General features: G+C 46.7%; 1 protein-coding gene across 1 annotated transcript in view; it reads right to left on the minus strand.

Moving 5' to 3' along the window:
* Positions 1–13,109, minus strand: part of BLK (BLK proto-oncogene, Src family tyrosine kinase) — a 44,200-nt gene that overhangs the window by 5,555 nt on the left and 25,536 nt on the right. The window contains exons 5-10 of the mRNA XM_080388308.1: positions 11,773–11,871; positions 10,435–10,538; positions 3,615–3,764; positions 2,976–3,128; positions 1,818–1,997; positions 1,153–1,229 (exon numbers count right to left, since the gene is read on the minus strand). Of these exons, the coding sequence (XP_080244434.1) occupies positions 1,153–1,229; positions 1,818–1,997; positions 2,976–3,128; positions 3,615–3,764; positions 10,435–10,538; positions 11,773–11,871 (763 nt within the window). The remainder of the gene's footprint in view (positions 1–1,152; positions 1,230–1,817; positions 1,998–2,975; positions 3,129–3,614; positions 3,765–10,434; positions 10,539–11,772; positions 11,872–13,109) is intronic.

Raw genomic sequence — 13,109 nt, forward strand, 5'->3', positions numbered from 1 at the left:
AGATGGGGATACTGCTTTAAAGTATTTAAATATTTTCATCCTGGTTAAAGCAAGAAGGAAAATCTGCTTTCATATAACATTTACTCAAATATTAAGATTCTCCTGTTGCTAATACATTACAAAATAACTCTGTATGATGGCTGGAACCAGGTGGTCATCTTTTACATGTTGTTTGCTCAGGATCACTTTGACTCAGAAAGGCTGAGTGATCTTTTGTGTAAATTCTAGATCTGAACATCAAAACAGCTGTATTCAGCCACGATGCTGATGCTTTACATTTTTTTTCCCCAATATTTCAAAAATTAACCTAACTCTGCTTTGGGTGAGCCAGACTGGCTAGGACCAAAGTGGAGTGACTTTGCCAATCTCATCCTTCATGTACAACTTGTGGCCAAGATCATTGAATCACAGAATTATAGAGTGGTTTGGGTTAGAAAGCACTGTAAAGTTATCTAATTCCAACCCCGCTGCCATGGGCAGGGACACCTTCCACTAGACCAGGTTGCTCCAAGCCCATCCAGCCTGGCCTTGAACACTGCCAGGGATGGGGCATCCACAGCTTCTCTGGTGGTGCGACTCTGCTTGCAGTTTCCCTAACTTTGACCTGTTTGAGTTTAGATGCACTTCTGGACTGAAATGCAACTATCAACATTTACAGCCTGGGGATGCTTAGCAGGAAACAACCCTACAAATGTAAAAGTTTGTTCTCAGAAGAGGCAATATTCCCAGATTTGAGGGTCAGAACAGCCTTTATGCCTAATCATCAGAAAGGAAGACTGCTGAAAGCCAGCATGTCTTTACTTTGAAAGTCTCTTTGTTGAGCTTTTTCTTCCTTTTGAAAAAAAAAAAAAAAAAAAGAGAAAAAATTTTCCTTCTCAACAAGCCAGAAGAACAAACCAAACCAAACCCCAAACCTAAACCCCAGTTCTCTAGCACTGTACTAAGTTCCCCAGAGGCTGTCCTAAGGACGGTAGGGCATTGCTGAGCTGACACGCACATCAACACGGAGGGCTGAGAGAGAAACCCTAAGAGAGCACACCAGGAGGTGCTGTTTTTCTCCAGGAAATCAACGCTCTGACAGACTTCAAGGATTTCACCGAGGCAGTAACAAATCATGATATTGAGTCTGCTTCCTAGAGACTGTTCACTAACCTGAGCAGACATATCAATGAGTTTTGAGAGATTCAGTTGGCTTCCTTCTTCTGACTTCAAGTAATCTAGTAAACACCCTGCAAAAGAGAAGAGACCGCTGTAACTCTTCTGAGTAAGTCTATACACCTGCTTTCCCCGGTGCTGCTTGGAATATATATGCAACAAATCTGCCGGCATCCTAGAGAAAATATGAGGAACCACAATGGGTGTCTGCTGGAGCATCTTCCATTAGGAAAGTTCTCAAACGCAGCCCATTTCTCCCTTGTATTTTGCACAGAATTTTGCAAACAGCTGAGCATTCATCACTTAAAGCCTTTATATATGAGGGTCAAAAGAGAGGACAATTTCACCATGAGAGAAGTAAGTAAGAATCTGAAACAAACTTCCAGTATGGACAGTGGAGATGAGAACTTTAAATACTTTTCAAATGGAGCATCACTATTTTGTGAAGTAGTTTATGAAATAGGAGACCACAAGAGGCAGGATTTCAACACCCAGGAAGTCCCTTCCAGTCCTACAAACAAACTTCTGGATCACTTAGTCCTTCTGCTTACAGATCTAGTACAATGCCCTCATCCCCACCAGTGTTATGCACAGGGTGTACCAGCTGCCTCATTGATCTGATTTTGCAGAAACCCAACAAAAAACTCAGTGAGGCTCTTTACCGTTGGCCATGTACTCTGTCACAATGTAGATCGGCTGCTTTGTCACTACCGCATACAACCGGACCAATTTGTTATGCTGGAGCCTCTTCATCAAGTTTGCCTCTGCCAAGAAGGCATCAGGGTCCATGCTGCCCTCCTTCATGGTCTTCACAGCTACCTTGATGTTGTTCTTGTAATAGCCTGCAGAGAGATAATGATGCACTGAGGAATTTCAGCCTCTCTATGGGCTCTATCAAGCTGTGCAATAAAGAACAGGAGAGCTTGTGGATCAGGGAGCAGAAAGCCACAGCAACAGCTTTCAATCTCTCAGAAAGAAATTCATGGTAAGCCTCAGTGCCAGGGGGCTCTGACCAACCAGCCAGGCATGAGAGGAGAAGGGAGAGACACGATACAACTGTCAGTCCTTGTGGCTTCATCAAGGATCATCCCTGCTCTGGATGGTGGACGCCCATGCAATGAGCCCATCCTCACGCAGTCCTCACAGTCCTGCAAGACTCTTTCTGGGTGAAAGGCCTAGGGCCTCCTGCCAGCTGGATTCTCAAATACTCCAAATGCCATTAAACAAGCCAGGACTCTGCAGTCAGGACATCAACTCAGTCTGGTCCTGTCCACAATCTCAATTGCCAAGGCAACGGGCAACCACAATGAGGACAGCGAAGGAGGCTGAGATCACCCACTTCCTTTCCCACGGATTAGCAGTGGGCAGGAAGGCATAAGGGTTTTGTATCTGGGTTATAAAATGGAACAGGGAAGCAGAAAAAGTAGGATAGTGTCACCCAGGTACCCTGCTGTGTGTCATTTAGGATCCTACACTCGCCCAGGATTCCCAGGAAGAATGAAAGCGTGTCTCAGGAGATTAATATATAGTTATTTCAGCACCCATTGCATGTATCCAGCCCGTGAAACCCATGCTCAACTACTCATCTGTGCAAACACAACCTGTCTGCTCCTTCCAAGCAGTACGGCATCTACTGCTCTGTGTGTACACATAAATATGTGTTTATACGTTAGAACGCCCATGCTCAGACTAGTTGTGCCTTAGGGAAAAAGGGCTTTGTGTCTCCTTTGTTTATATATTTCTTTCCTGGAATGGAGAGAGGGGGTGATGGGGGCAGGAGAGTTGCAGGGGGGTGGGGGGGTGGAGGGAATTATACTTACCCATCCACACTTCCCCGAACTGCCCACTGCCAAGTTTCTTCACAAGCTTCAGAGACTCCCGTGGGATCTCCCATTCATCCTGTGCCCAGGGTCTCTGGGGAATCAGGGATATGCAGGGAGCTGTGAGTCGCTGGCACAGGCCATCCCCTTTCTCTGCATGAGGACGAAGCACAGGACAGTTCAATGAGATGCCAGAGCTAACCTCCTCCTCCATCTACACATGCCAGGAAAAAGTCAACCCATGGGAAACATCCACAACCACACAAATGTTTCAGCTGCAGGGATCAAGGCACCAGAATGGAACAAATGAAAGAAAAAAGCTCAAAGGGAGCCACAGAGGAGCAAATTCTCCTGCCCAGCTAGTCCAAATGCTGCTTCTGAAACATCCCTCCTGCACATCCCTTCAGCATTCCCTCTTTCCTTTCCTGATAGGACACACTCCCTGGTTACAGGGCTGTGGGCAGAGCTCACCCTCACAATGCCCTACGATGAAAAAGCAGAACAAGGTGCCCAAGGCCTGCTTGGGGGAGCACACCTGGCCCATGAGAGTGGATGAAGTGGTGGTGGTGGCTGGTAAACCTGTTCTCCCTCTGTTCACATGCTAGGAGACATACTCATTAGGGAAGACAAACAACTTACGGCTGTAATGCTGGATTAGCTCTGGCAGGTTGGCAAAAGTCATCCTGGGGGAGATGTAATACCCCCCACCATCTAAGGAGCGAATCCTGTAGTGCTTGATGATGTCCCCATGAGCAGAGTCGCTGTCTCTCACAGACAAGGAATAGGCACCTGGAGAATGAGTAGAAGAAGGAGCTGTGAGGACAAGCAGTACCCTACTCAGGGACTAGCCACCTCCTCTTTCCTTGGCTGCCTACAGCTGCAGACACCTGCAGATATGCCAGCTCTTGCTGATGCTTTCTCAGGTCAAGCCCCACCAGGCTGCAAAGCTACAAACTTCCCTCTCTCCAAGGCAAGTGGAGAGGATAAAGGTTCATCAGAGCTTAACTGAGCCGGCCAAGGCTTTGCTGAGAAAGACGTGCATGTGCTGTGGCCAACAGCCCCAAAGAAGCAATAGCACATCAATATATTATCAATTTTCAATATTGATAGGTAATCAATAGCCCATCTCCAGCCAGAACAACCAGGCACTCCTTAGGTCATGATGGTCTTGTCATAGCTCTCCATTTCCCATCTGAGCTCTGCCAACCCTGTCATCTCATCTCATGAAACAATTGACTGCAGGCTCACCAGTCTGTAGAAACACAGGACTGGCAAGGAGCTGAACCACCCCACCAGCACAACCAGAATTTTTGTTAGTGGGAGAGATAAGGTCAAGAGATATGTGTCCCTTCTCAGCATTATCCAAGGTCCCCATGTCTCTCTTATGCCCTATAACCCTTGTGCCAAGGTCAGTGGTTCAGCCAGGAGGTACAGAAGGAGGTACAGAAGGGGGATTCAGGAGAATTGGCTTGTTCAGCCATAAACTTGTGACAGTGGCTAAACCACTTCTAGACATTCACATCCAGATTCATGTGCCTTTGACCTTGAGGGAGCTACTCAGTGATCTACCACTCCAACCTGTTATCCTCTCCCTAGAGCAGGTTTATAATTTAAACCATGGGGCTGGGTTTTTTGCACACAAACCCATCACTAGATGTTGCTACAGAGCAGCAGCTTCCAGCCTATGTCCGTATAAATTTCAATACAGCTTAGCAGTGGTTTTTGTTTTTTTTTACCTTTTGTCTGGATCGTATTTCCAGAGAAAGTTTTTACAAGCCTGCTGGGCTGTTAAAAGTCTAACACGTCACACGGGGTTGATGGGCTGCCTTTTTTAATGTTTGAAAAGGCAAGGCTATATATGTTAAAAAGTATGTATCTGTCATGTAGGATCATAAGCAGAAGTGGAACCTTCCACAGTGACTCTGAAACCCTAATCCTACAAGTCAGGGAAAAGATTACTAACATATAATTCTCACTGTCTGATGTTTTTTCACCACAGCACCAGCAGTTCCCTACACCATGGCTGAAAAACATTTGCAATTTTTAAAAAGCAACAGAAAGCCACCTCTGTGGGTATTTTCTCTGTTGCAGTGATTATAAATCTTTACAAGCAGAATTTGGAGAGTCTAAAACTTTTCCGACTACTAGTGGTTGTTCTGGGGGGACTCCCTTTCTGCAGAGACTATGAGATATTGTGGCATCATGTTCAGGAAGACTTGCTGGTTTAAATGCAGAGCCAGGGAACCTCAAGACTGGAAGCACATAGCCTTGGTGTGGTGGGGTCCTTCTCAACAGAGGATGTTCTTCTGAAACTCCTTCACCATGAGTGTCAGGCAGAAGACAGACTGAAAAGCCCTTTTGGCTCTATCAGTCCTGCAGCTGGACATCTGAGAAATATTCCTGAAGCATCTTCAATGGGGCACCAAAAAACTCAAGGAAAGGGCAAAGGAATGGCTCCTTTTTGCACTCCATGTCCCAGTGTCCAAAGGTCACTACACAGCTGAAAATGTCTTTCCCAGGGAGTGATCTTTGGTCCCTGGTGGGTGCAGAGAGCTGTTGCTAGGGGTTGTGTCCACAGTGCTTAGCACAATTCGTGCTAGAGTTGATTGACCACATCCCTAGCACTTGGCCCCAGACCTACTCTGGCTCCTTTGTGGTACCTATGTGGCCCTAAGTTACAAATAACAATAATAACAATAATAACAATAATAACAATAATAATAATAAATTTATAAATTTTATTATTATTATTATTATTATTATTATTATTACCATTACCACCATCATCATCATCGTCATCGTCATTATTAACTTCTATTGTTGTTTTTAAGGATGATGATGTTATTTGAATTTGAAAGTGATTGAAATCACGTGCAGGCCAGGCTGCAGCCCATCAGAGCTGGGCTTCTACAGCACAAGTCCAGGAGGACGCTTTGCATGCCTGGACTTAGGCATGTGTGGGATTTGTACGACATAAGGCTTGCTAGAGGAAGGAGCCAAACATGGGGTGAACCCAGCCTCACTGATGACAGACAGCATTGCAGAAGGGAGCGCAGGAATTAACAACTAACATGTGTGCGAGTGGATGCCTGGGGGGCTGACAGTCAGCAGAAAAGAGGAGACCTGACCTGTGTGTTAGCGTGGTTGCACCCAAAACACCTGTTCTCCTGCAGGACCTCGTTTCCAGACCCCTTTAAACCCTTTTGCATCTTTCAAACCAGTGATGTGCAGCATGCAGCAATGAAGGTGGCTCCGGGGCACCCTGCAAGCCAATTCATCAGCTGCCTACTACCAGTGTTAATACTTACTCTGTCATTAGAGATAACGACTGTATTTCAAGTTATGTCAGAGTTTGGTTTGCATAAGTGAGTGTGGTAGAGCCTTCACCACCAACCCCCATGGTTGGTTACTGTTCTCTGGGGAGCTGCAGCGTAAAGGCAAAGTACTAGGGCTGAAAAGCTTAAATTCTCTCTTCTCCCAGTAACAGCAGCAAATGAAAAATGTTACGTGGAGCCATACAGAAGGAAGGACTCCCGGTCTCCCCTGGTGATAGCCAGGATGGCCAAAAGGAGTTCTTGTTCTTCAACCACAAGGGACATTTGCCTGTCCTACGGTCCCACATCACATCCCAGCACAGACCTGAGCTGACACACAGAGGTCCACACCTGCACTCAACACCAGCTCAGAGCAGTTTGAGCACAACCAAATCTTGCCCTGGGCAGCTCTGGGTGTCAGACCCTCCTGTTCTGAGTCTGGGATCCCCAGACCTTCCTACAAGGGGTCTCAGGTCCTTTCTGTTCAAAGGGTGGCAAGTTCTGTATGGGACAGAGTAACAGAAGATGTAAGGGTGGGATTCAACTTCATAACTTATCGAGGGTTGATTCAGTCACCTGAACAGGTGTCTGGTACTGCTTGAGATGCTCTGGGGCATCTGCATGGGCTTGGAAGGTATGGTGCAAAACCACAACTCCTCGTGGAGCACCTGGAGCTCCAAGTTGTTCAGTTTGGCAACCAAATCAAGCCCCAGTGACTACAGTGGGAGCTGAGGCAACTGCCATGTGTGGTATCTACATTTTGGTGTCTGCATCTCAGTCTGAGTCCCACCACATGTGGCATCTCCTGTTCCTATAGGTCTCATCAGGCTCTTAACTCCTTCCCAATGGGAAGCCCAGGAGCTCAGCTGGATGCAGTGGCTGAGCTCTGTGAAGTCCCTTCTGCCAGGAGCACAGGCGCACTAGTCTTGCTGCGAGCCAGGATTTCGTGACTTGGCACAGCTGTGTGGCTGTGCTCCTGCAGGTTTCAGAATGATTATTACTTCGGCGGAAGATTTGTTTATTTCCAGCAGCTTCAGCAAGGCTAGCTCTCCACTGATGATTTCACTGCTGGTCTGCTTCCCACACTGCCTTGACAAGGACCCATCTTCCCGGGATGTTGAACATGCCTTTCACAGACTCTGCCAACTGTTAGCTGAAAGAGAAGCCCTCAGGTTTACAGTTTCTGTGTCTTTAACCATGAGCAAAATGAGACAGTGCTTAGGATGGGCTGTGAGTAGTTGCAGCTCTTAGGCAGGGTGCAGAATGCATCCCGCTGGGGCTGAGACAACCCAGTATGAGACAACCACCCTCCAGTGCATGGTGGTACTGCCCTTAGCTCAGCTCAGCACTTTGCCCTGAAGGTCAAATGTTGCTGATGATGTGCAAAGTGAACGAAAATATACACAGTGTAGGCAGAGAACAGGAAGAATCTGTGGGGTTCGAAGGGCAGGGTTAATTCCATGGCATTGCTCTGGACATCTTGTGGTGGGTCACAGGGTGCTTTACATTAATGAACTCAGCTTCACAGCATATTGGACATGCGGGGCTTTCTCTTTTCCCTTTCTCTTTAGAGAGGAGGAAGCTATGGTTAACATGGATCAAATGGTGTCACCATGGCTGTTCAGGCAGTCTGAAACACAGGGTGTTCAGGTAGAAGCTGATGGCATAGGATGATTCAGAGGATGAGGTGTTTGAAAGAATAGCAGCCATATTTTAAGACATAATATCAGAAAAGGCACAGGTGAAACTCATATTTCAGAGCAGAAGCTGATCTCTGACCATTTGGCACTAATATGGGACTTTCACAGACTGGAACACTCCCCATCTGCTAATGCAGAATATCACACATCTCCAGCTAAGTCTGCTTCTAAACAGCAGAGACAGGGCATTAAAATTGGGTCCAGCCTGGTTATTTCTCCTTGAATCTCAGGACTCCAACACCTCTATCCAAGCCCTGTGTGACCTAGACCCACCCACACTCCAGAGGACTGCAGGGAATTATTTCATCCTGAGTTTGCAGCTCATGGCTAGCAGTAGTAGGAGGCAATTGCCCAGAGCAAGTGCAGGGAAAGTTCTGATCCCATCCATGTGTGGCACCTACAGATGCCACAAAGACTAGGATCATGTGTGGACATCGCTCCTTCCCAGACCTTCAGACACAATGCATGAGTGTCTGCTGGGCTTGTGTATAGAACATGTGTTGCTCCTTACCCTTCCTGGGTGCAATGTATAGTCATGCCACCTACCCAAATATCACAGCAAAATAAAGGGAGAGTCAGAAAGGGAGAACCAAGAACAACATGTGATGACTAGTCCAAGGCTGATCATTGCAAAGGCATCACAAAGGTAGCAGAGAAACCAATATACAAGCAAAGCAAGTGACAAGCAGAGTGCTTAGAAACAAGTCTCTTCAATGTTTCCTGACCTGAATATTCCCTAAAAATTCTGAAAACTGCAAATCCTCATGGAATGCAGCCCTCCTACTTGGCATCAGCTCAGTAGGGACATGTGGAGGTGAGCCCAGTGATGGGGCAGGGGAAAAAAGGCTGTTATAATGCTAGTACAGCACCCTTGCCTGATGGCTGAGGGAGAGAGCTATAGGAAGATGAGCATCTTGTTGCCCCACTTAACACACTAAATACCACACCAGTTCAAGACCAGCACTCCAGTTTGACTGTCTCTGTCAAATCCTGCTGCTGGAGGTGGCTGAAACATCCAGGTCTGCAACACATCCAGGGCTCAGACTACATCTGTGAGCAAGCTACACCATGCTAGAGCATGCTTTCTAGCCCTGGGGTCACCACAAAACTCTCTCAGCCTCAAAATAGGGTGAATGCACTCAAATTAGCTATGGGGAATGGCTCCCAGTTGATGCCAGGACAAAACCTGAACAGAGACTGTGTGGATGATCCAGCTGTCACATCCAGGCTCTGGCACTATTTGATTTACTGGTAATGATGTAGCCATTGAAGTAGGAACAGATACTGCCTTAGAGACCTCCCATGTGAATGAGGGAAAACGGAGACAAGAAAGGAAGAGGGAGATGCTACTGTAGGCAAGAACTCGTAAAATGGAGGATTGCCTATGTTTCCACTCTTACTGTTTGGCCTGAGCCCTGCAGAAGCATTTGGGAAACAAGCCAAGGGAAAGAAGGTCCAATACTACTTCAGAGGGATGCTCCAAGTCTATACTGATCTATCAGGAAGACAGAAACCACCTTTTCCAATGTGGCAAAGAAAGACGACTCTGTCCATTTCACAGGAAAGAAACCAAAACACAGCATGACTGAAGTACTTTCCCAAACTATGCTGTGGAGCTGGTTCAGAGCAGAACCATGAGCACTGTTTCATCCATGCTGTAAAAACACCTTCTGGCCCAGACGATGCGAGGAGAGAAAAGTAGGAAAGAAACAATATGAAATTCCCATGGGACAACCTAAACTAGCTTCCAGGCTGTCTACAAATTAACAGCACAGAACAAAGCAATTGCAATTACACAGTAAAGTATTACTGTTAATAACCATATCCACTGCCCAAGGGAAGTGACCACAATGTTCTGCCCTTTCCATCCTCATCGGGTCATGTCTTCAAAAGCCAGACATGTTCATATGGAAGGAAAGTGGATGAAGTCCAACGTCCTTCCAAAAGTTCTGGTTTACATGAATTCCCCCTGCTGCAGACTATCAGGAAAAACATGTTTCCTATGGGAAAATGTTCCACCAAAAGACTTTTTTCAATATTCTGCAAGTTTCTGCTGCAAACTGGAGAAAAGCTTCTTCAAGAGTGTGAAGAATAATCTCCATTTGCCAAAAAAAGTAACATTTCCTTAGGAGGAAAAGGAAAAGAAAACCCCTACACATTGTTTTGGAAAGCCTTTCCTGATTAGCTGTGTTCCTGCATCTCTGCCATGAACTGTGGTGACAAGACTCACTCTTACCACAGCCTAAACTACACATATGAGTAGCATCATAAGCAAATCTTTGATCTCCAAACCCTCCAGCTCACTTCTACTGCTGATCCCAGCAAGCATTAATTTTCCCATCCAGATCCAAGAAAAGCTGACACAACTAAACTTTGCAGTCAGATCTGAAAGGTTTTCCAAGCCATGGCAATAATGAGGAGTTGCCCTTGCTCCGTGGATCTCACCTTTGCTGGTTTCACTCTCACGAACAAGGAAAGAGCCAACTTTGTTACCAGAAGACAACAGCAGCCGTTCAGCATCTTTTCTGCTCAGAGTTTTAAAATACCACCTGAGAGACAGAAAAGGCACATTTGTTGCTTGAAAAAGAAAAGCTTTTTAAAAAATCAAATTTTTCCCAGTTAGTTAATCTTTTTTACCATTACATTCTGAAACCAAGGTTTATTTTTATCAGCAAATAGGTTTTTTATCTGCTGGAAAATGGCAGTAATAGACTGTTTTTAGTAGATTAACACCAGATTTCAGTCACTTTGGGCTTGTTTCACAGCCTAGCAATTCAGCCAGGGCAGAGAGTAGATGGTATGTGCAATAGCCTGTACACGAGAGAAGTGCAAGCTCAGCCAGAAAACAGCCTCTGAGGCACTCAGGGACCCATGGGTCACCTGGCAAGTGGGTGAGCCCTGAGCAGTGCCCAGGCAGGCTGTGTATACAGCAGATATGTTAGCTGGAGGCTGAGTATGGGGTGCCCACAGCCATTTAAGTGCACCCTTTGGATACAAAGAGCATTTATATCTTAACCACATTTCTGTGTGCAGCTAAATATTTGCTGAATTCCATGTTGGTTGATTCCCTCCAAGAGGAGATTGCAAGCAGGTCTGATAATTTATAGCTGAATGCCATAAAGGTGAGTAAGTCATGGAAACAATTTTTTCTTCTTCTGTTTATATTATAGGCAAAATAAACCCTTTTGGCTCAAGTCTTTCTTACTATCTTCTTTGCAGGGAGCCAAACATGAAATCTGCATCTGGGCTAATGAAACAAACAGCACCGTGCTGTGAGTGGGCACTGGCACTCGGTTGTCTGCCCCGTTAAATTGTTGGCGTGGTCCCTGGCACATCTGAGACCTGGATCAATGCACACTCCTGAGTGACTCCCAGTTTACATATGGATACCTTCTTGGAGGCTTAGGAAGTTTAACACTATGCGTGTGGGTGGACTGGCCCAGTGGGACCAGAGGATGCTCCTTGGCACTGCTAATTTACCAGTGCAGATAGGACGTTTATGTTCTCTCGCCCAAATCCTTGTTTTCCTTGGTGGGTGCAATCAATGGGACAGGAGTCTTTGCCCGCTTTCCCCACAGCAACCTCATCCTTCCTGCTCCGCACCCATATGGTGCTTAAAACTTCTCCTGAACTTTTGGGGAGTATTGTTGGACAAGATGAAAGACCTCTTGCTTTCCAGCCCAGCAGTGACACCTTCCTGCTGGCAAGTAAAGCTGTTCCCATAGCTTTCTGAGAGATGGCACACTGCAGCAGTGTTCACCATTCCTAAGCTTTCACACTTACTTTTCCTCTTCCAAAGTGTCCACTTGTGCAACGAAGTTACTGGGGATATAGCCTTTCCTCCCACTGCTGAGGGATTTTGCCAGCCACCAGTCCCCCTCACTGCAAAGCAAGCAGAAGAAAAAGCATGAGTGCCTGGAGAAGGTTTCATGACAAGCCAAGGCTGCGAGGACAGCATGGTTCCTGGGGTTTCAAGCACTGAGAATAAAGTAGGGCTCCTTAATCCACTCTACGGGTACCTCTCAATTTCCTAGGGCCACCACCAGGTTGAAGGCTGTTGGTGTCTGGTCGAGTGCAGAGGAAGCACAGAGTGACCAAAGACCCAAACCTCTGCTACGCACCCCAAGTGAGATAAGGGAAATCTGCGTCACCATGGGTTTATTTTGCCTTTTGCATAGGGACATTGTGGGTCCTTCTTTTTGCTCCTTCCTTTGTTTGCCAGACACTCCACTGCTTTGCTCCTGCACTTCTGACTCAGCCAGCAGCCATCTGCACCCAGCAGGCTCTCCATCTCCCTGACCCACAGGTGCCAGCCCATGGCATCTGGGTGAGAAATGTCACCTCTGGAGGCCACCTCACAGAGCAGTTCAAGAATGGAGCAGCCCTACAAGGTCTGTTGACTGGGATACCCAAGCCCACCTCTGCCCTGTTATGGACTGGGCAGATGGACTGTCAGTCTTTTCTTTTGTGAGTTTGAGAAGTTGAAATGAAACCACCCACTTCTCTGGCTCAATTCTGTCCTTTCCTCTGACTACGCCCAACCCACATCCTTTGTCAAAGCATGATCAGCACAAAATATGGAACAGGAGCTAGGTTATTGTTATTTATGTGCTACTTCTGTGCCCACCAGCAGTGAAGAAGGTCCCAGTAGTATCTAGGCTGGATGCTACCCAACCCCAAAGTATCTATAACCCATGGAACTGTCACCTTCCCCAGCCTGCAGAGAGAAGAAGGTACCCATAGTTACACTAGAGCAAAACTAAGGCACAGTCTCAGCTCTGGTGAGCTGTAAATTGGTGTCTGACCCCAAGCCCCCCCCTTTTCCCAGCCTTACTATGCTCATCTTTGAATCTCCGTCTGGCAGCAGGTCATTTCACAGAGTCACAGAATGGCCAGGGTTGGAAGGGACCTCTGGAGATCATCCAGTCCAACCCCCTGTTAAAGCAGGTTCTCCTACAGCAGGTTGCACAGGATCATGTCCAGGGAGCTTCTGAATGCCTCCAGAGAAGGAGACTGCACAGCCTCTCTGGGCAGCCTGTCTCAGTGCTCTGTCACCCTCAAGGGAAAGAAGTCTTTCCTCATATTCAGAAGGAACTTCTTGTGTTTCAGTTTGTGCCTGT

This window comes from Falco punctatus (genome assembly GCF_963210335.1).
Source record: "Falco punctatus genome assembly, chromosome: 5".
In the NCBI taxonomy this organism is placed as follows: domain Eukaryota; kingdom Metazoa; phylum Chordata; class Aves; order Falconiformes; family Falconidae; genus Falco; species Falco punctatus.